Source organism: Microplitis demolitor, chromosome 9 (genome assembly GCF_026212275.2).
Source record: "Microplitis demolitor isolate Queensland-Clemson2020A chromosome 9, iyMicDemo2.1a, whole genome shotgun sequence".
Lineage (NCBI taxonomy): Eukaryota > Metazoa > Arthropoda > Insecta > Hymenoptera > Braconidae > Microplitis > Microplitis demolitor.
In genome coordinates this window covers 14162856-14187670 of record NC_068553.1, presented here as the reverse complement: position 1 = coordinate 14187670, position 24815 = coordinate 14162856, and the positions used below count along the sequence as shown (strand labels likewise).

The following is a 24815-nucleotide window of genomic DNA, read 5'->3' as shown; positions in this document are numbered from 1 at the left end:
CTCACTTACTCGGTTTTATTTCTTGCTTTATCAATTCCTACCTTACATTATACTCATATCATCTATTTAAATGATTTATTTTTCTGATCATTTTTAACACACTGTAATTAATCGTATCTAGAATCCATTCACTACATGCACAATAATCGAAGAGGTGTACTGAGGTCATATGAAGATTTGTTGCTTCCTCTTATTATCTCTAGTTTTTGTTCTTCAATTTAACATCAAAATTTTTTTTTTATATTAATTTATTTATTTACATTAGATATGTGATTGAAATATTTAGTGTATAGAAATTCACATTTTATGTATATTTAAAAGTTGGCTGTAATTTATATTGACGCCCATGTATTTGTAAATAGTAGCGTAATCAAAACTCCGTTGGTTAACCTTATGCCTCCCTATCCGCAAACTGGTTGTTTCGACCGGGTTATAACACAATGTTCTCTACTGGAGTATACAATGACCTTTTAATTAATTTAATACATTTGTACTCTCGTGTAAGATTTATTCATCTTGTTTATTTTAGTGTTTCAACATTGAGTTAAATTACTTCATGTGTCCGTCATAGACCATTCAGGAGATGGCTTGGATGCCCAGATTAATATAAAAAGTATGTCTCAAATATAAAATAAGTGTTTTATTTATAAGGACCTCAAAAAATTTCGAACCCCTTTTTTGGTTGCGTTGTTGTTCTGTACGTTTCTCACTAATAATTCAATAGTCGCAGGTAGCAATTAGCAAAGGTTGCTTAGCAACAGTTTATTTTCTCTTTGTCGTCTATCCGGCAGTAGAATTTAGGAAAACTAAATTCTCAATTTGATGAGAAAATTTCGCTTCAATTTGACGGCAAATATACGTCAGCTTTTGTCGTTCATTTTTTTGACTATAATATGAATGCAACGTACAGTGCAAATTGGCAGAAAGTTGGCGGCAAAACTTGCTTTTCAATTTTAGCGGGGATTTTATGATCCGATATCAGCCGTAGATTTGGGCAAGTTGAGTTTCCAAGTTGATAACGATTTGCAGCCAAAATAGCTATCACACGAAAAGATTGGAACCCGACTGGTTACTGTGCTACACCTGACTCATTACGGTGCTGGAAAAAATGCACGATTGTGGTGCAGCGCCACACTGATTACTGTGCGGAATCTGACTGAGTGATGTGCGTATACGACTCAGTCAGGTTCCGCACAGTAATCAGTGTGGTGCTGCACCACAATTGAGTATTTTCTTCTAGCACCGTACTGAGTCGGATACAGAACAGTAACCAATCGGGTTCCAATCTTTCCGGGCAGGGGTATCAGTGTTTTTGTGGACTCAGCCAATACTTTTTTTACTGTGCGTAGTGTTTCATGTTCAACATAATCTTAGGATTCCCAATAACGTATTACCCCATAACAAATATTGATAACTCAAAGTTATTTCATGCAACAACAGATCAAAGTTCATTTCTCAATGAATAAATTGACTAATCAGTGCATACACAGTTGACCTGCATCAACTCTTGCTTCACAACTTTTTAAAAAGTTTAAATAATTCCTGATACTTGAAAAAATTCTTAAAATTGTCTCAACAAAAATCTCTCAGCAAGATAACATTTGCTAGATTGAACTCTTGGAAAAGAGTTTCTCGGTTGGAACAATGATATCTCCGGAGCATGATCTCGATGGGGTTAATTAACACGGGGGGACCGTATATCGCGGGCTATCCGTAAGGTATCGACAGAGCCCTCACGAATGTTAAGTGTCGGCGTGGAGGTGAGACACCAACGACTTTGCTCGAGCCGGCTCCGTAGTACCAGCTTACCACAACCATGAGCACGAGCAAGACCAAGAGCAACAGCTTCTGCCGATGACCAAAACGCCCCTCGACGTGTCGCGCCAAATTGATCAATTCTCAAGAAACTCTAGACGATTAATTATTGACACCGTTTCGTCGCTATCACCCATCGGCAATTAACCCGTCCCGTCTCGCCTTATAAGTGATATTCAAAAATCTTAATAAAGTATCACTCACTTGGAAACGATCTCGCCATATCTGATCCTTTCGCCATCCACAAAAAACCTTAATTACTATCGATATAATAATTTTAATTAATCCTCATCTTAATTATTATTATGATTAATAATTCCAATCTCCAGTCCTTGGAACCTTTTGACGTCATCAAAAAGGTTTTGAAATTTCTAAAACGGCCTAGAAAGCCGTCGGGCGTTGGCTCCAATAAATCTTCATTTACTGTCTGGCTCATGGCAGATCTAAGCCCTTGACATGGCTCAAGGATACACACAAGCTATCGTCTTCGAAGCCGAGTTTTCTCGTGTGCCTCTATCCTCTATCCTATAATACCTCAACCACTGTCTCGCAACATTTCTTATTCTTCTTCTTATTTTTACTCTTATTCTTTTTGTTGATGTGTGTTGGTTTTTGTTGTTCTTGCTGTTTAAACTCAACTTAACTCTTCTACTCCACTCCACGTACTGGCTGTCTCCTTAGGGTTTCGGAATTTAAAAAGTAACGAAACCACAGCAAGTTGGTCCCAGTGAAGATCGCAAATCAAATGGCAACCAGTAGATTGGCTACTTTAACTGGTAACGTGTGCGCCAGTTACACCAGCTATGGAATCGGTTCTCAGTGATACCAGTCCAGAGTCCAAAGCAACCAAAGACCAGAGTAACCAGAGTTAAAGGTTCCAGTAAGTAAAGAAGGCTATATTCTCTCTCTGGTCTCGGGTTATTCTGTTGAATCTTCAGTAAATGGATCCCAGTATGTGATTCTTAGCTTGCTCTCTTACTTGAGAACTACTAACTACTGATACATAATAGCCTTTAACTTGTATGTATGAGACTTTTGTTGAGTTAAGTTAACTTAACTTGTTATTTTTTGGATCGTGTGGTTGCCTGGTGGCGGCTAAGAGTCACACAGACAGGGCCGTGACAGGTAGGAGGGCACCCGTGGGCAGAACGTTGAGTAACTAAGGCCAACACGCGACTACCGTCTTCTCCTCTCATCCTGTAGGTATATGTATGTATGTATGTACCACCGCTGGACCTTTTCCTCTGTCTCTACCGTCTCTACTCTACTCAGTTCTGCTCAGCTCTTTTTTTACTCTTTGTTTTGCTTGATGCCGTGCTCGGTACCTATATCTGCTCCTGCCTCAGGATCCGATACGCGTCAATTTATTATTTACTACCGAGTACTCGCCGTAAAAGAGTCAAGCGATATATATATATATATATATATATATATATATATATATATATATATTTAAATATATTGATGATGTGATCTATATAAAGATTCAATCGTTAATTAATCATATGAGTTAAATATAATGTGGTATTATTAATTTATTTTTATTGAAATTTAAATTAATTGCGAGATGTTTATTTATTTATTGCTAGTATTTTTTAATTAGTTGTATTAAAGATAAATAATTTTTAGTAAGAAAGCTTTTTATCAATAAATTTGTGTAAATTTAAAAAATATCGAGTTCATGCCTTTTGATATTTATCAATATTAAAATTGATTCATCAAATTTTTTGTTTTAATGAATTAAAATAATAAAATTTTATCAATTATCGACATCTTAGAATAATAAAAAATCAATTTATCGATTTTAATAACAATCAATATCTTAATATTTTTCAATTTTATACATTGACATTATCAGTTATCAATATCTTAATATTAGAATCCACTATATCGCATTTTTTTTTATTAATCAAAACGATATTAATCACGATAATTAAAGTTCGACATATCGATTTTTTTTTTCTTGATGGATCGTAATGACGTATTATAGATCTATGTAATTTTAACTACAAAAATCTTTAATACAAATTGATACATCAAATTAGTAATTTCGTTGAAGATTATCGATATCGAATTGAAATCCAATCGATTAATTTTATTGAAATGAATAAATTAGATTAATTACTAATTAATAAAAAACAAACAAATCAAATGATTAATAATAACTTTTGATAAGTAAAATCTAGTAACCATATATGTGTTTATTTTTGATAAACCGCAAAGAAAATGATAACCCAAGTATAGAGCTGGAAATAAAAATAATAAAACGAACGTGAATCGTGACACCTTGACGATACTCATGGAGGAAAGACGTTGCGAAAATGTAGCGTCATAAACTCGACGACGGCACAGCGATCGTAAATATTTGGACGACGGCGACGACTGAGACGACGCCCGATAGCGTGGCATGCGACGACCTCGCGAAAACCGGCTTTTATATATACCTTTTATACTCCTCCGTCTCCTTTTCTCAAGTCTCTTGCTCTGGTACTCTGAACTCTGGGATATATTTGCAGCAGTGCAATACACACGTCCATTTATACATATATATGAGGTTGGAATGAGAGAGCCACCACAGCCAGCAGTTTGATCTCGAATTAATCCGGGGTTAGTCAAGCACTAGTAACTCGAGCCGTGGAGCATCGCGCTCAGAGTGCATCGGTGCATCATCATACAAGTTAAAACCAAGAGAGCATAAGCTACAAGAAATCAACCAGTGCAGATCACAAGAGTCTAGCGAGAGCATCCACCAAGGGTAAGATGTTGGCCGGGTGATGCTCCTCCTGTAGGATGCACGCTGCCACTGGCAACTGGGAACTACCAACTACCACTAATGTAAGACGACCACGGAAAGACTACAAGACGAAGATACGATGACAGAAAGAGGGAACAAGAGAGATGAGAAAACACGCGCGAGAGCATTCTTACACGCATCCTGTCTGCGGTTGACGAAACTTATCGGGACACGAAATTTCCAAGAACTCGAACCGGTCAAGTTTAAGTTAAGAGCGAGCAAGCAGGACGTCCTTATAACCATCTCAAGGTACGAATAAAAGACACCCGGAGATAATAAATAAATGAGAGAAGACCAGAGGAACATCATTCTCTTTACTCTGCACCAGCAATCTCAAGACACGGAGGACTATCCTCTACCCCTCACCAATCCAAAGAACGTCTCCGAGGGACTCACTCCCTAATTCGGCTCCTCAACATTCATTTTTTACCATTGTCCTTTCTTTCAGGCTTCTTTATCGACACCGCAAATTATTCGCGACTTTTCAGACACACACACACACATGCACACGTTCCTCTCTCTTCTTCTCCTCTTCCTCCTACTTGTTCTTTATTGTCTTTTTGTTTTTTTTTTTTAGTCTTGTTGTTATTTTTGTTGTTGTCATAACCCACAGAGAAATGATCATTAAGACTTCCGTTTTCGGATCGAAAAAAATTTGTATCGTTACTTTCAAACTTATTATTGTGGTAAGTATATTTTTTTTCACTAGTTTATTATGATTATTGTTGTTATTATTTTATAAAGACAGAACTGGGATGCTGGATATGCACCAGTTTTCCATCGCGATTTAGCAGTTATGTGTTCACAACGTACACTAAGTGTACTTGGACACGAGGGGAGCAAGTGGAATATAAAGGACTTTTGCGCAGGTGTTCCGTAAGCGAATCGGCGGTGGCAGTCGCGGTGCCGGTGGGTATATACATACATGTATACACCAACCGGATGTAATAAATTGAATGCGGTGAAAAGCTTAGGCCGAGCGCCTACCGTGACTCAACGACAGTCTTGAGAATTGCCCGCTGCGAATCGAGGGAATCGTGATTCGTGACTTTACGAGCATAAGTCCTCGCGTTACTCTGACGCTTGATAATAACGCGCCATTCGACCTCTCATTTGCTATCTCTATACTTATGTTCTAGCCATCAAAATAAATTTACCCATTATTGTATTTTTTTTTATTTCTAAATTTTAGTTTTTTGAGTTCTTTGGAGTCATTTGATATTTTGATTCGAACGCCCTATAAACTAAAAACCATATTAAAAAAAAAAAAAAAATGAAAAATGTTAGTATACTATAGCGATTGGTATTTTACTACTGTAATTACAATGTTTCGAACTCATTAATTTGGATGATTTTCTAGAAAAAATTTTTAAAAGTTTAGAATGTAATTTTGCGGAATGTACAAGATTGATTTTTATCACTAAATAGCATTAAAACTTTAAGTGCAATAATTTTATAACAAAAATGATAAATGGAATTAATTGATTCATAAAGAGAAATATTCATGGTTAGACGATGGCATGAGTTTTTAATTTTCGCTATTTTGCAAGTAGGAATAAAAACATTCCCACAGTTCTTCGACGAAAACCTTCCCGCTATTAAAAAACTACTTTGTTAATATATTTTTGAGATCTTTAAGCTCTAAAATGGTGAGTTTATACCTTTCATTGCGAAAATTTAAGTAATTATCAATAACAAAAAAACATAATGAAGTGAATCGATGTTTTTTAACTTTCCGCTAAGAAAACTGTTAATTTTCAAAAATTCGGAAAGTTATTGGTTTCACCCCGATTTTAGAAAATCGAGTTTTTATCGGATGTCGACGTTTCAAGGTCCTAGGAAGCTATTCTGCCCTTTTTCAGAAGCATGTCCGCGTATGTGTGTGTGTGTGTGTGTGCGCGTGTGTGTGTGTGTGTGTGTGTGTGTGTGTGTGTGTGTGTGTGTGTGTGTGTGTGTGTGTGTGTATGTGTGTGGATGTAAACGCTTCATATCTATTTTATGAATTAACCGATTGAGATGGTTGAAGTGGCGATTAAAAGAGTTTGTTGGTGTTCAACTTTTCTGAAAATTTCGAATCGATTGATCAAATGGATTCTAGAATATAGAAGAAATTAAAAAAAAAAAAATTCAGTTTTTTTCAATTTTTCAGAAATGGCTCGATTGATTTATTCCAAAATCTATTCAGGTCCAAAATTTAATGAAACGCATCGATTGCCGCCTCAACTATCTCAATTGGTTTATTCGTTCAAAAAATATAAATCGAGAAAGGAATGGTGAAAAACTGTTTTTTTTTCGATTATCTTTGAAGCGACTCATCCAATCAATTCCAGAATTTGATCAACTCTGGAACTCAATAAAACGCGTCGATTGCCGCCTCAACTATCTCAATCGGTTTATTCGTTCAAGAGAAATCGTTGGAGAAAAATTTTTTTTTTTTTTTTTTTTCAATTAACGGCATACAAAAGTATTTTAAAAGCTCGAAAATGTGTTTACAGCAATCGTTTTGGAGCTGGCGTGTTCGGCTGAACTAAGTTTAATCATGACTTAGTTTAGCCGAACACGCCCAATATCTTTGGAAATAATAGACTGATTTTGACAATCAAAAAGACGTTTGACACAGTTTTTGAACTACTATCGTTGAAAATAAAATGTCATAAAAAAGTTCAATAATTTAGATTTTATTAGAAAAAAACACTACTTCGAAATTCTTTCGACAATGATTTTTTTTGAATAAATAAAACAATTTGCATGGCGGAGCTGGCATTCAACGCGGCTTACAAAGTTTTAGAGCTGATTAAATTTGGAGTCAATTCATCGAATTATCCGAGAAAAACCTTTTTTAAAAAAATTATATTTTTGAAATATCTCCGAATATACTGTACCGATAATGCTAAATTTTTCACAAACTGCTGGAATTAATGAGCCGCTTTAAACGCGACTTCCAAAAGCCAAAACGGTTCATTCGTTCCTAAGTCACAGAATATCTACATACATACGTACATGTATACACACATACATACACTCGGACATCATCTTGAAATTAGTTAGAATAGCTTCCTAGAACCTCAAAACGTCAAGATCTGTTAGAAATTCGATTTTTGAAAATTGGACCGAAACCAATAACTTCCTTTTTTTTTTAATTTTCAATTTTCTTAGCGGGAAGTTAAAAATGAGTTACCTAAAAACTAATTTTGAATTTAATCTTTCTTAAAATTGTGTTTTATTAATTATCACTCATTTTTTGTTCATCTTTAATTTAATAAAATATAAAAAACATAACAATTATTATGCTTTTTACAAAACAATAAGAAACAGAAATCAATGCCCTCAAATTATATCCAAAAGTTTATTTTTCACTAATTATAAAACTTAAATTATTTTCAAACTACAAAAACGAAATCTTAACGAAAATAACTAATGGTCATCCAAGTATACCAAATTAAATTATTCAAATTTACAATAATTTTAAAGTGCCCGTGTTATTTTAACTATAGTTGAATATATTCTTTGTAAAAAAAAATATGAATTGCAATTAAACAAGAAAATACAATCATAATTTTGATTAATTACTTTACACAAACGACGTTCTGATACAAATAGCAAATTATCAGTCTTTTATAAAATATGAAATTGATTATTAAATCTAATTATATAAAAAAATTTTTCTCAACATTCAATGTCAGTAGAACATAATTAATTACTCGAGTAATAATTTTCCAGTTAATAACAAGTTAAACATATAATAAAATAAAATAAAGAGACAATCGTGCCATTATAATTGGACTTGTTGCTAGTGACTTGTTGCTGGTCAGCATGTCATTAGTTAAGATATATCATTGATATCGTTAAACATAAATACACAACAATATTATATACTCACATATGCATAATAAATAAATACATCTAGAAACTGTGATCACGAATGATTTGAATCCATTATCTAGATATCGTATTAACAGTAACTCTAGTCATACTTACATTACATTACATTATTTTCCATTTTACTACACCAATAATAATTAATTCGTGATCGGTATACTCGCACGTCGTGCTTAACCATTAGCTATTGTTGCAGCATTACACTAATCATTAAATATATGTAACAATAATAATCACAATAATAATATTAATAAAAACAATATAGAACAAGAGCAAGAACAAGAGTTTCTATTTAAAAACATTCACTTTATGCTTGTTATTGTCGTGATTTTTAAAATCCTTCGCTATACAAATAGACAATTTATTCTTATTTATTTTTTTACTGACCACACCTGACAGAACGGAAACGCCATTCCCGTATTTCCTATTAGTTAATCTAGACTGTTATTACTTTGACTATGCGCGAGTAATAAATAGTAATAATGCTAATAATAATAGTAATAATAATAATAATAATACTGTAACCGATGATATAGAACGATATTGTTAGATCTGGAGATATAAAGTTATATGAATACACGCTGAGATATTAATATATTCACGTTTAGTAATGCCTCGACTCTGAAATATGAAGACAGTGCGCTGAGAATACACGATACACTTATATGTGTGTATAATATAATAAATTAGTCCTTAGATTCAATGCTCTGCTACTTTCGATATCTTCTTTCCAAGATAAACAATCGTATTTATGTGTAGTTTCTTATTATTATTATTATTATTATCATTATTATTTATAGCGAAGGGCTTAATTAACATATCTTGAGACATGTTTGACGTGGATCCAATATTTTTTTATTTTTTATGGGATGAATTGTGGAGTATATATCGATTAATTAGAATACAATTTGTTCATTTATTCATTCACTGTTTATTAATAATTTTTGAGTAGGATTAGAGTAGCAGTTGGTCAATTGATTTTTTGAATTTCTGTTTATTAGAGGTGTCCGCATTGTGTTTGAATTTTGACAAATATTCGAAAATGCGAATTATTTGATTTGAATTTGGAATTCAATATTCATATTCAATTAGTTTAAGATATTCGTACATCCGTAATGTCTGACAACCCAAATTGCGCACTTGACTTTGCAACATCTATAAGATATCAGTTTTTAGGCTGTTTTTTGACATATTGATCAGACACCAAAATGTTGACAAAACGATCAGAAATTTATGACACCGAAAAAATACCTGCTTAAAAGACTTGACGCAAGTGACGACAAAAGGTACATTACTAATAACTGTGAAATAAGTCATTTAAAGGTTTTTTTTAATTGAAATGCCCTTTTTAAGATAAGAAAATAACACAAATTTTCTGTCTCCTAAGACCAGCATCCGTGAGTCTTATTGTATACTAAAGTTTAGTTATGACAACAAAATGATTTAATTACCCATTGCCAATCATATATTTGGTTGTTTTAACTAAATATTTTATAATCCACCAACACAACGAATTATTAGAAACTATAAAATATTTAGTAAAGATAATTATACGTTAAGTATTAAGCATAAAATTAAATTGATTGCCAATAGAGCTCATAAAGTCGTCATTATGACATATATTGGTGAGCCTTAGAGAATGAGTTATTATTAATAATTAAATATTATTTTTAAATTACAGAATATTTATTTTACAATTAAATACATGCAGATTTAGAATAACAATTTATTTCCTTGATAGGTACTTTTTTTTGTATTATGAGAAAAATTATTCAGGGAAACATTAATAGTAAACATAAATAGTAGGTTTCAATAAAAAAAAATCGGTCTGTCGGTTGACCTTGTGAGTCAGCCCCAAAACTTCTTGCCCATTTCGAGCTCCTCGAGCTCGAAAAATTGTTGTGGATACATTTTCGAGCTCGAAAATACTTTTGTATGCCTTTGTTTTGGAAAAATAACGTTTTTTACTATTTTTTCTACAACAATATCTCTCGAACGAATAAACTGATTGAGACATTTGAGATGGCAATCGACGCGTTTTATTGAGTTCTACAACTGATCAGATTTTGAAATTGATTCAAATAACAAGCCGCGTCGAAAATCAAAATCGGTTCATCTGTTCAAAACTTACAGAATATTTACATATGTACGTATATACATACACTCGGACATCATCTTGAATTTAGTCAGAATAGCTTTCTAGAACCTCAAAACGTCGACATCTGTTGGAATTTCGATTTTCACAAATCGGGGTGAAACCAATAACTTCCCGAAATTTTGAAAATTTGCAATTTTCTTAGCGGGAAGTTAAAAATGTTGGAAAAAAAACAAATTAAAATAAAAATTAGTTCTTGCATAGAAAAACCAACGAAGATTTTTTATTGTAATATTAATTATTTGAACTTTTTCAAAATATTACAATCCATTTACTCACAAAAAAAAAAAATTTCGTAATCACATGCATATAATTACTAAAAAATAATTGCTAAGCCTTGAGTACACAGCATAAAATAAACAAAAAATAAACTCTTCGGTCTAGAAAAAAATTGATCGGATTTATCATCCAATGCAAAACATACATACGTTATAGTTTATCCACGTGTGTCCGTGTTTATCGTGTATATTGAAATAGAAATAAAATCGAAAGCGGCGACGTCCAGGACACGCGATACCAACTCCCCAGTATAGCCACAACCTGTTAATTGATGTTACTTGGATTAAATCCATTTTACCTTACTCGCACCAGCCCACTCAAATGGATTTATGCACACAAAATATAATTGATTATCCTAAGTCCCAATTATGGTGCTACATATTATCTTTTAAAAATTCCAGGTCAGCTATTTTTTAGTCGTTAGTTCTCAAAGTAAAGTCTATCCGCGAAAAATATTTTCAATCTAATGGACAAAAGTCTCGGAGGTATTTTTTATTATTGTTTTATTTTTTGTTGCCAAAAGACAGAAAGGACTGATAGCCCGATGTCCTTCCAGATCCTCGGAGGAGCAGAGCGGTCTTTCTTTTGGCCCTTTATTCGGAGGGATCAGCGATGAGTAGCGTGCGCATCGTTGAGCCGTCACCGCTAAGACCAACTTCTATCGCGTACCATCGTCTTCGATGTCTCTTATTTTATTATTTTTTATTCCTTCTACTTCAGCTTCTGCCTTTATCTCTACCTCTACCTCTACCTTTACCTCCTCTATCTCTCTTTGTTGCTGGTATATGCCACTGAAGAGACTTGTGTGTTATGTAGGAGCCCTACATGGTAGCCAGTCGCAAAAAGTCGTCCCTCGTCCCGTCCCATACTCCTTTCTCAAACTATATATAATACTATCCCGTGAGATGCGGTCAGCGGCCAAGACATCGCGGTCACATCATCAACAGCTCGTCCTTTCTGTCTTACATTGTTCGATTGTCTTTTCGTCTTGCTCAAGTCTCAAATTTCAAACTCTATTTGTCCTTTATTTATTTTAAATAATTACCTATCCATTTTATTTATTACATATTATATATTAAACATTATTTATATATTTACTTCGAAATAATAATGATTTTAAATAAGATTACTTAGTTCACTAGACGTCAAGCACGTGAAGAATTACCAACTCACGTTAACTTCAAGGAGACACTCTTGTCTCAGAGGTCGCGAAAGGTCGAGACACGCCATCAGCAGCGAACTCACTACACGCAAGAATTCAAGACGCTCAAGGCGTCTTAACGTACTGAATTCATCAGTGCACAAGGTTTTAAAGATAAGCGCACCCGTTTCAAGTACTATTTTATTTTATTTGTTGCTTCATTATTTATGTTTTCACTTTATTTACATTTTTTATAATTTGTGTTTATTATTTTACTTCAATTATTTATAGTGTACAAAATTTTGTCGAATCAAAAATCATTCATTTTTGGTAATACCCGCTGCGAAAGTTTGATTTTCAAGCGACGCTGAAGCAAAGAAGCTGATTTCCACACGGAGAGAAAAAAATAGTAATGAGTACTATGCTACATAGTAACCAGACTCATTTTTTGTAAAATGTTAAATTATACTATGTAGAATAAGACTTATTACCATTTTTCTGGTAATGATTACTATGTCACATTGAAACAACTAAAATGGTAAAAATCGCAATCTAGCATGGGGATCAGGGCTATATAGAATGCTACTCAGTCCCATGCTGGAATAGCTGTCGTTACAGTTTAATAAGTGAGACAAGGAAGTTAACATGCGCGGATGCTTGCGCAGTTACCTCCCTCCTTAAAAAATCCGATAGATTCTTATAACTGTATGTATAAGGCCCTATACTTAAGTACTTCTCATAGAACTCATTCATGCTCATAGAATCTCTATGGGAATTTTATTTGTAGTAACCTGAGCTATTTGTTTTGTCATAACCTTATTTACTAAAAATGAAATAAATAAAAGATCGTAAACGTTACTAGGTAACATTGTAGTGATGTCCATTTACATAGTTCTCTCGTCAATGTAGAATGGTAATCAATCCCATGCTAGCATAGCCACCGTTACTATGTAGAATGGGGGGATTACTCTGCCCGGTGAGTATTGACGCTAAAAAATCCTCGTTTCGATGTAACATAACAATGGTTACCATTCTACATAGGAATTAGAACTATTTTTTTTTCTCTGTACAAATATGACTCAATAAATGACCTCTGCATTGGTTTAGTTGAAAACATTTTTTCGTAGTCCATGGATTTTCTCAAAGAAAAAAAAAATTTAGAAAATTTTTATCTCGCGGTATTTCTCGTGTTTGCGCAATAGCTGAAGCTCTAAAAAAATTTTGACAAGAATGCGCCGAGACTAGAGATTTCAGGCTATAAATAGATATTTACGTCATAAGGCCGTGAAGTGACAGTTTTCTGATAGCGATGATATTTCGATATGAGCTTAAGGTTTGTGGCGGGGAAGTTCGAAACGGACGTAATTTTAACGTCCGAGGCGTAGCCGAGGACGGAAATTTACGCCCGTTTTCGAACATTCGCGTCACTAACATTTAAGCGAATATCGAAAAAACGTCGTTGTTAAAATCGCCACTAAACGGCCGAATGATGTATAATATTTTTGTTATTATCGCTCCATAAGTTTAACTCTTGAGGGATAGGAAGCAAATAATGACATTTTTTTTTTTATTCAATCAAAAAATTCAGTTAAAAATTCAGTTAAAAATTGAGCTCTTAATATTGATATTTAGAGGTGGCTATTGATAATTTTCGATTTTTCATCTAGTAACATAGTAAAAAATACATAACTTCCGAAAAAATCAAGAAACAAAAAACTTCTTTCTAAACATTTTGTAACAAATTTACTGATCTACAAAAAAAGTCATTTATGATTTTTGCATAAATTCAATCATTCACAAGATATCCGACGTCAAAGTTTGATACAATTTGAAGAACTTGTTTTTGCTCGATCTGAGTTTTATACCATGTCAAGTAATGAGAATTCGGAAATTCTCAACACAGTTGTTTTATAGGAAATTGAATGCTCCACAAAAAAAGTCTCTTATCATTTTTCGATATATCGATCTGCTCAAAAGTTATTGGAGCTTGAAGTCGAGTTAGAGTAAATTTTGAGATCTTTTTTCTTTTCCGGTGAAACTATCGAACTAATCATGAAGTGTTGCAGAATATTTTTTGTAGACAATTTTATTTCCTACAAATTATCTATGATACATTTTTTTTAATTCTGCATTCTCTTCTAGTTATTTCCATTTTAATTTCGAGCTTTCAAAATCGATCAGAACATTTTTTTTGTACCTTGATTTTTTCGGTAGTTATGTATTTTTTACAGCGTTACTAAGTGAAAAATCGAAAATTATCAATAGCCAACTTTAAATATCAATATTAAGAGCTCAAATTTTAACTGTCACCATATCTTAGGATACCCTTTCGATTTTTTAATGTTCATTAAAAAAATAAAAATAGACCCCTAATTTGAAACAGTCTAATATATGGGGCATTCCACGCCAAATCGACCACTTTTGACTCCGACCCCTTTCGATTTGGCTGAAATTTTTTTTTCCTTTTCTACCTCATTATAATTATTTTTCAGGAAATTTTTAAATTTTTTTACCCAAAAAAGTTATGAGTTTTTCAAAATAAGGCTTTTATTTTTTTAAATAGCTATAATTTCTTTGAAAATTAACCAATCGGGAAGTTTTTTTTCTCAAAATTTTTGTCTTTGAACGTACTTTTCAAAAAAAAAAATACAAGAAAATTTTAAGATGATAAACTTTATGAAATTTTTGGCCTTTTTGAGAAAAGCCACCATTTTCTTAAAGTTCGCCATTTTTTATTTTTTTTTTTTATTTTCTCAATAAAAACTTCAATTAATTCTGCAATTTTTCCCGCCAATCCCAAAGTGAGAGGACTTTTGCTTCTATTTTTTTTTATTAATTAAAAAAAAAAAATTTTGCCCAGTTGGGCTTATTTTACAAAACATCACTCTGGAAATTTTTGAGAATTTCTCGACGACTTCAAAGTTCGAAAAATTGAGACGAAAAAATTAATTGAAACTGGTAATCCTCGGAAGAATTTGAATTTTTTTTAAAAAAGTGAGAAAAAAAATAGAAGATACCTATAAATAATATTATCGTAATTTTTTTTTGAAAACTACACCTAAAAACAAAGAAAATGAAAAAAATAAATTGCCCTATGGTTTATTTTTGACCAAGTCACATGCTTTCGATAAATGAATCTAACGCACATCGCTATTTCAAAAGCCTGTGACTTGGTCAAAAATAAACCAAAGGGCAATTTTTTGTTCATTTTCGTTGTTTGAGTTTATTATCTTAAAATTTTCTTGTATTTTTTTCTGAAAAGTACGTTCATAGACAAAAATTTTGAGAAAAGAAACGTCCCAATTGGTTAATTTTTAAAGAAGTTACAGCTATTTAAAGAAATACAAGCCTTATTTTTGAAAAACTCATAACTTTTTTTGGGTTGGGTAAAAAAATTTAAAAATTTCCTGAAAAATGATTATAATGGGGTAGAAAAAGAAAAAAAAATTTTAGCCGAATCGAAAGGGGTTGGAGTCAAAAGTGGTCGATTTGGCGTGGAATAGCCCATATATATATATATATATATATATATATATATATATATATATATAGTATATAGTATATAGTATATAGTATATATATAGTATATATATATATAGTATAGTAACATTATATTCACTATATAATACTAAACCTTAATTACTATATAATAATAATAATAATTATATATATATATATATATATATATATATATATATATATATATATATATATATATATATATATATATAATTATTATTACATAGTAATTAAGGTTTAGTATTATATAGTGAATATAATGTTACTATACTAAATCTCACTAAGTTTACTCAAGGCTTAGTTCTAGAGATGGACAAAAAAATCGATTGATCGCAGATCGATTTTTTTTTCCATAATCGATTATTTGTTCTCGATGGTTTCAAATATCGATAATCGATTTTTTGATTTTTTTTTTAATAATCCAAAAAAATCGATATAATTTTTAAAAAAATTATGAACAACAAATGGATGTACTTTTAATTTGTCTAGCATAACTTTTTGGATGCTAACATCAACCATTCTACCGACGCGTGTTCAATAATAATTATTTCTCATTTGATTACACTTTTGTTTGTAAGTTTGACAATTAATATTCGGTATCTTTCTATTCATAGTTATTCATAATATTCTGTTCTTTTATATTAATAATTATGAATCAAGTGAATCAAATTCGTGTTTCAACAGTCATACGTAAGTGATACGGCTTATTAGGTTAACTTTAGAGTAGACTAAACATTGGATTTCCTATGAATGGTGACCCAATAGTATATTGGCTGTTTGTGAAAAAAATTTTTCCAAAATTATTTTATGTTGCAATGAAATACCTGTATATTGTTGCAACTTCCTACCCATCGGAACGCTTGTTTTCAAATGCAGGAGACATTAAAAGAAAACGGCGTAGTCGATTAACCGAGTCTCATTTAAATGAATTAGTTTTTATGATCTCTACTTCTAAAGAAGATTGAAACTTTAATAAATAATTAAACTTAAAAATTTTTTTGTTTTAATATGTGTAAGCATATACTTTACATTTATTCAATAATTACATAAACAATAAAATTTTATATTAAAAATTTGAATCAAATTTTAGCGGTTCTTTTTTTATCACGTGATAAAAGAAACATCGATTTTTTTCGATTTTCGTCAATAATCGATTACATATTATCGATTATTTTATTCAACATGGTCCATGTCTACTAAACACGCCATTTTTAGTAACTTATTTGGCTTACTGAGAACCTAAGGACTTGGTTGGCCTAAAAACACTCAATAGATTGCTAAGTTTCCCGTCTGGATACATGACAATTACTAAGAAACTTAAACTGTGCCACCATTTTGCTTAGTGGTATTCATGTACTTTAAACCGATAAGTTAGTAACTGGGTCCAGGCAGAAACCCGCTCAGTTCAAATGCTCAGAATTAAAATTGAATTAAATTACTGCATAGCGGTGAGCAAGTTAACAAAAAAATTCATTAGAAAGTTGCAAGAAAATAGCCAAAAAACGAAAGTTACTTTCAAGTTGACTGAAAGTTATAGAAAAGTATGCATCAACTAATTGAGCATCAACTCTTTGCAGTCAATTTGACGGGAAATTTCGGAAATATCTTTCCGTCACTTTTCAGCTAAATTTATGCATATTTGATGAGGTTTTTAGCCAATCAAATGTATGGAAAAGAGATTTCACATAAGGTTCATACCTTTTTTATTTTGGAGACAGCTCTATTCTACCGAAAATCAAAATTACCTCTTTTATTCTTCGATGTTTGTGGTTACTTAATAAGTTGGCATCGTCATAAGTCCCCTAAATTGATGCCAACTTGTCACAAAATGAAAAGCTGACGGAAACTTTCTATGTCAACTTGACGACATGTTGCGGCAGAGAATTTCCATCAATTTTCTAGGAAAGTTAAAGTCAAATTTCAGCCAATAATTACAAAGGTTGTGTTTGACCGAAATAAGTCCTAAATAACATTAGTAAGATTTAGTATGGTAAAATGGTAAATATGCTTTTACTATACTATATCTTACTAAGTTTACTCAGGACTTAGCTCAGCCGAACACACCCATTTTCATAATGGCCGCGTTTGGCCGAACTAAATTCTGAGGAAACTTCGTGAAATTTAGTGTAGTAAAAGCATACTGTTTACTCAGGACTTAGTTCAGCCAAACACGGCCAATGATTGTTTAAGTGACGCAATCGACATTCAGTGTTTACGAGAACGCATAAGAAAATACTGTCTGAAAAATTAATGTATATTATTTTTTATTAACGTTTTATTCTATAAGTATTTATGTATTGATTTTAAATCATACTCCAGAATATATTATTTTGTTTGGAAAAATTACTGACTATACCTATAAGTTTGGACAATTTTCCAAAATAAATACATATTACCGGTGAGCATATTATCTTTTATTTATTTTATTGTAATTTGATATTTTTATTTATTAAATAAAATTAAACAAAATTATTATTATGAAATGATTTCAAACAGCAATTTTTATTTATGATTTATGTGCGTTTTTGCACATTTTGAATTTTAAAGCAAGATAATTGTGAATGCGTGAATTTTCAAATTTTTCATTTTTATTATATGTATTGAAAATAATAAAGAGAATCGTCACTATAGCTTATACTATGCTTTGTTATCGTAATTCTTGACGCCATTTTATTACAGTCAGCACATTTATTAGTACACTGAGAAAACAGTTTATCAAATATTAATAATAAATTTTATCAATACGAAGTAAACGGTTTATTTAAATTGTTTCGAAGTAAACCATTGTCAAATATTAATAAACGGGGTTATGAAATATTAGTAAATAGTTTATCAAATATTGACAAATATGGACACAAGTATCAAAATTAAAAATAATTTTTGCAAGTCCAATATTTTAAATAATTCTTTCATAGCACTTTATTTTTTGTTTTTATAAAGACAATTATAATTATTATTTAATCAAGCACAAAAATAATTTAGTAACTGTAAAACGTCTATCAGGCAGTCTGATAGATAGCGGATATGATGTCTGGATACTGTGCAAGAAAAATTTTCATCCACAAAAAACAAGTTTCAATTTTTTTGTTTTTTTTTTTTTGACTTTTTTTGACATTTTTTGGAAATTTTTCATTAGTTTTCTCTTTCCCTCACATTTACTGAGTAACCAACGCAAAAATGAAAGAAAAGTGATATTTTTCCAAACATATATATAGATATATTCCATTGTGGGCCTTTTACCGGTGCTGCATCCAAGCGGTTGATTTTTGCACAACTCTTTTTTAATTTTCTTAGCGAAAAAAATTTTTTTTTTGTTTTCCTCTTTGATTTTGAAATGCAGGTTATTTTAACTTCAAAATTAAATAAGCGTTATACGGCGTGTACTTTTGGATTTTCCAAACTTTAATATTAAATGAATATATTCGCCCGTGAAAAAATCATCAGATCTGATAATGCGTTAATGTTGTTATATAGTTTATGTTTCTTGGCTAAAAATTACTTTAGAAATGTTACCTATGATGGGTTTCGAACATACGATCGTCGTGTTAGGAAGCACATCCGCTATCCACTAGGCTGATCTGCCTCATTCGGTTTTCAACACTTCTTAACATATGTTAAAAACTCAGTTGTGAAAAAAAAATGTTATTTGAATTCAATCATGATTTGGTTATTTCATTTCTTTTTTTTACATAATTGATAGAAAAAATTTTAGTCATAAATTACAAGCAAAATTAACACTTAAATTAATTTTCTTAATTATTCAGTGAAGAAAAAAAAAGTCCCATAATTATATTTATCTTTAATTATTTTTTGGAAAAAAAGATTAAATTTTCTTACTAATTAAACCAAAGATTTTAAATTGAATTTATTCAATCATCGATAAAAAAATCACAATAATTTCAACTACTATCGTCAAAATAAAAATATATGTTTAATTATTTAAATTTTTTCACCAAAAATATTTGATTATCCCCGATTAAAAACTTCGATTAAATCTGATTGAAGCTCGATTCGCTATAATCGTATTCAATCGGTTTAATTGGAGTTCTTAATCATGGATATTGATTTAATTCTAAAAATGTACTAAACTATTTCATGATTAGAAAATCATTACTTTTTTTTTCAATCACGGAAAATAAATTGTAGTAATGGCAAAAACAACTGGAGTTCCATTTACCACAGGCTGTAGTATGACATGAGACAACTCCAAATTGTGGTTAGGTTTACTACAATAGTGTAGTTAAGCGTCAACTATCGAAAAAAGTAAGATATGCCACAGCATGCGGTATTTGTAACTCCAATTGTAGTTCAATTTACTCGATTTTCGGTTACGTAAAAATGAACGGTATATAACCTCAAATTTTCATAAATTTTTTTTAAAAATCACTATTGAGTTATTCGTATATACTAAACATGGTAATTATTTACAAATAGGGTTCATCCATGCTGGGTCATGTTACATTTTTTTTGATCAAATTGATCAGGTTTTTTTTTAATTGTTCATTGTTTTATGTACTTTAAAAAAAAATACATCAATATTATCAAAAAAGATAACATAGAAATTTTATCCAAAAACATGAAAGCCAATTTTTTTTCCAACTTTTAAAGGCAAAAAAGCTATCGAAATCTTTATTTTTTTTCTCACGACATTTTTTATCATAAATGCGCCGTAAGAACAAGCAGAATAAAAAAAAATTAAAAATTGTTAATTTTTGGGTTTTAAAGAAGTCAGATGATTATTTATGAGACGTTTTAATAATTGAATATACACAACAGATTAACCTCAAAATGGCGAAATAGCGGGAAGTGCTCCTTCTGTAGTACTCTCAACTCCCGCCTGGAGTATTTGTTACTGCAGTGTGTAGTAGAATTAACCGCAAGATAGGAGTAAATTCAACTTATTAACTCAGTAAAATTTGTCGCATATTTAGTAACTTTTATCATTTATGTGGTATTTTTAACTACAAACACATTTACTGCAACCTTGTAGTAAATGATACTACATATTATTTTCCGTGATGGAAATTAAGAATTTTTAATTAAAAAATCAGCAACCCTGCTCGTGTATGACATATTTTAAAAATGATGTTCGACCATTTTTTCCTTGTCATGCATGCTAATGTATGACTGAGTATGACTTAGCATTCATCAGATATGACCATGCATGATCATACATGAATCATTTAAACTCATGCATGCTCAGATACAATGATTAATTATCATTGTTGCCTGTTCATGTATAGATGAATGACCATGTCTGAATCATGCATGCCAATGTTTTCTTGTAATGCCTATATTTGAAAGTGGAAAATGCTTTCTCTAACAATGAATCAAGTGAAAACTATGCATCAACGTGTTACATGTAGGAAATTATTTGTCAATGTTTTAAAGTATTAAATAAAATTTCTAAGTCATTTATTTCTTCTTTGCAATGAATAAAAATTTATTTTTTTCTGCTAATATTGATTAGGTAAATTAGAAATTGATTAAAAAATCTAGTGACGTCCATTCATCTATCATACAACTTTATAAATATAGATTTGCGTCATTTAATTAATACAAAGTCGTATTCATTCATACATGACCATTCTTTCTCAGATATGCCCATTCGTGACCATTTTTCTCCGTTAAACGTAATCATGAATGACCATGGCTATGACTTTGCATGAATTATGCTTGATTTTATATGAACCATACATTCTCATGAACGATCATGCAAAGCCGTACTCAAACATGTAAAGCCATTAATTTTTCGCTAATCATTATTATTCATGATCATGAATAATTGAGTATGATTCTGCTAGATCAGGCATGGTCATGTATGCTCATGTAACAGAATACTGAGTCATATAAGTTCAAGCATGAACGTTCATTGTTTTTTATATGTGGCCAGGCAAGATTTTCCATGAATCGTGTATGCTCATGTTTGACCTGCATGCATGTCTTTGTATGAATAATGTGTGGAAATTCACTCCTCGTCATGCATGAGCATGCTTAATCATGCATGCTGATTTTTCCCAGGCGAATATTTAATGCATATAATTTATCACATGTTAATAAATTATTTTATTAAATGTTAATAAATTTTTTTCTCAGGGTACAAAAAAATGAGCCAGACAATTCTTAATAAATATCGTTTTTATTACAAATGTTTAAGATAAAAATATTAAAATTATTGATTGAAAAATAAGCTCATTAATTATTGTCTAAAAATAATAATTTTAATAATAATAAATGCAGCATTATTTAGGCTAAACTACTATTTATTTCATTTTTTTAATTTTAGTGCAGCAGGGTGTTCGGAAAAAAGACTAATTAATAGCACTGAATATCCAGGTTGAGTCAGAATCTTATCACTTTGAAAAATAACAGAAATAAAATGGAAAATAATGTACGTTTTGATATAGTAAGTGATCGGCTACTCCGTATGGCTATAGATGGAAACAACATGGAAAAAATTAAACATCTTATTGAGTGCGGGATAAGTGTAAACAAGACTTTTAAAAATGGCACCACACCATTAATGTTAGCTTTGAAAAAGAATAATAATGAGTTAGCTAAATATCTGATAGATAGAGGTGCAAATGTTAATACTGTATGTCAAAATAAATCACCATTATCTGAAGCTATTGATAAATGCGATGATGAGATAGTTCTATATCTAATAAGTAAAGGTGCCAATGTAAATGGTTTACATGGGTCTCCAAATCCTTTAATTTTGGCCATTAAAAGATATAGAATGGAAATAGCTAAATATCTAATCAATAATGGTGCATGCGTTAATGCAGATGGTGAAAATATATCACCGTTATATGTAGCTATTTATGAAAATGCTACTGAAATGGCTAGCTATTTAATTGATAAAAAGGCTAATGTAAAAGCAATTTATAATAATTTGTCATTGTTGCATCTAGCTATTCGAAGAGGAGAAGTAAGAATAGCCATATATTTAATAAATAAAGGTGCTGATACAAATGCTGTTTGGAATAATAAATCGCCATTATTTTTGGCTATTGAGTGCAATTCAACGGAAATAGCTAGACATTTAATACTTAAAGATGCCAATGTTAATTTCATTTCGAAGGATATGTCAGTATTACATTTAGCGATTCAAAACGGAAATAACGAAATAGCCAAATATTTGATATACAATGGTGCTAACGTAAATGCTGTTTGGAAAGATGAATCACCACTATATTCAGCTATTTGTAGAAATCAAACTGAAGTTGCTATGGCTTTAATAGAGGAAGGTGCAAATGTGAATTTTGTTTTTGATAATAAATCACCATTATATCTGGCTATTAAAAGAGGAATGAATGAATTAGCTAAATATTTAATTGACAACGGGGCTGATTTGAACCGAATTTTCGGCAAAAATACACTTTTACAAGTAGCACTTGCATCTCGTAGCCTAGATATTATTGAACACCTATTGATAGCTGGTTATGATGTTAACATTAATGATGATGGTGGGAAGTGGTTTGTTGCTTATTTCTATGGAAATAATGATGAATATTCTATTGGACGAACTGTTGCACTCAAAATTGTTAAGGAACACATTATTAAATTAGTTGCTGCTGATTGTTACATGTGTAACTTCACCAAAGGGGATGTTCCTCATACAAATTATTATGCACTACGTGCTGCATGTGCAAAAGAAGTTGAATTAATGAAACAGAATTCACTAATGGAAAGTACATTAACTTTTCATGATTTATTACGTAAGCCACTACACAAATCAGCTTTAAGATTAAAATTTTTGTTTGAAAATAATCCTGATGAAGAAAATATATTACCTTGTTCAAGTACATTATTACAGATTCCTCTTTATTGTGAAATCATTCAGTACCGTATGGGCAAAGCATTAGAAAGGGCGAAATTATTGGTCAAAGTTCATGGCTTCACTATTGATATTGCTCGAGCCCTAGCAATAGATTTGGAAATCGTAAGAGAAGTTTTTCAGTATTTAACTAACAGGGATTTGAAATTACTTTGCGGTCCTCAAGTAGAGCGCGTTACGCTTGATTCCTATCAAATATTCAAGATTCACAGATTCTTGAATAATATACCAACAGAAATGTATGGCTCCTAGGCATGGTTCCCATAACGCATGGTAACCGATTTTTATGAAATATTGGTTATACGAACAGCACGCATACATGTTATGGTAATCATTACTCTAAATTAGGCATGTGGGATAAGATGTTATCAAAAAGTATTCTTTACAAAGATTTCATCAAGTTTTATTCAAGATTGTTATAAAAGGATCATGGAAACCTGTACATGCAATGTGCAGAAATTCTTAAGCAAGATAGTTACAAAAAGAATGGCTTATATGAGTTGCTGCTAAGATGTTTGAGCCATCAGGATTTTTATTCATTGTTAAATGGCTCGAAACAAATTCAGTATTTATGGCTCAAGTAAAGCCATGGTGATTTGCAGATATCTGTAGCTTAGCTAAGTATAACAACAGACTTACTTGAGATATATTATGAAAATATTTTGCCTCAGACTTTTTAAGACTGAAATTGTAGACTTGTGTAAGATTAAAAATGTACATTTATAAAAAGATTGCCCAAGAATGGTATAATATAGGGCATGTTTTATTGATTATTACAAAGGAAAATTACTAAAAGGCATTAAAAAGTGTAAACTTTGTAAATATTTTTATTACAAAAATTTAATAAAATTTTTAATAAATCATTTATAATAATATAATGACAGTTTTATATTTAATGCATCCAATGATCTTGCCTCAATCCACTTCAGTTATGGTATCAGCTTGGGATATTTTAAAAAATTGTTTTTTGAATAAAATAGATATTTACGTCATAAGGCCGTGCAGTGGCGGTTTTCTGACAGCGACGATATTTCGATATGAGCTTAAGGTTTGTGGCGGAAAGGTTCGAAACGGGCGTAATTTTAACGTCCAAGGCGTAGCCGAGGACGGAAATTTACGCCCGTTTTCGAACATTCGCGTCACTAACATTTAAGCGAATATCGAAAAAAAGTCATTGTCAAAATCGCCACTAAACGGCTGAATGACGTACAATATTTTTTGTTATCATCGCTCCATAAGTTTAACTTTCGAGGGATAGGAGGCAAATAATGACATTAAAATTTTATGTTGAGAGAATTTTCACTAAGGCAAAAAAACCTTAATTTCATAATAATTATGTTCTTATTAATATTTATTTATGTTGAATACATTGGTTATTGAAACATTCTATATT

At 31.2% G+C, this 24815-nt stretch overlaps 1 protein-coding gene across 4 annotated transcripts in view; it reads left to right on the top strand.

The window, feature by feature from the left end:
- LOC103574374 (ankyrin repeat domain-containing protein 17) overlaps positions 1 to 24300 on the top strand; it is a 69162-nt gene extending 44862 nt beyond the window's left edge. For 3 of the 4 annotated variants that reach the window (XM_014440772.2, XM_014440771.2, XM_014440773.2), the window contains exon 3: positions 21869 to 24300. In XM_014440772.2, coding sequence (XP_014296258.1) covers positions 21962 to 23674 — 1713 coding nt within the window. In that variant the 5' untranslated portion in view covers positions 21869 to 21961 and the 3' untranslated portion in view covers positions 23675 to 24300. Of the gene's footprint in view, positions 1 to 17679; positions 17981 to 21868 lie in introns of those variants that run through there. The other variant, XM_008553808.2, reaches the window with a different exon arrangement.
- Positions 24301 to 24815: the final 515 nt, after the last annotated feature.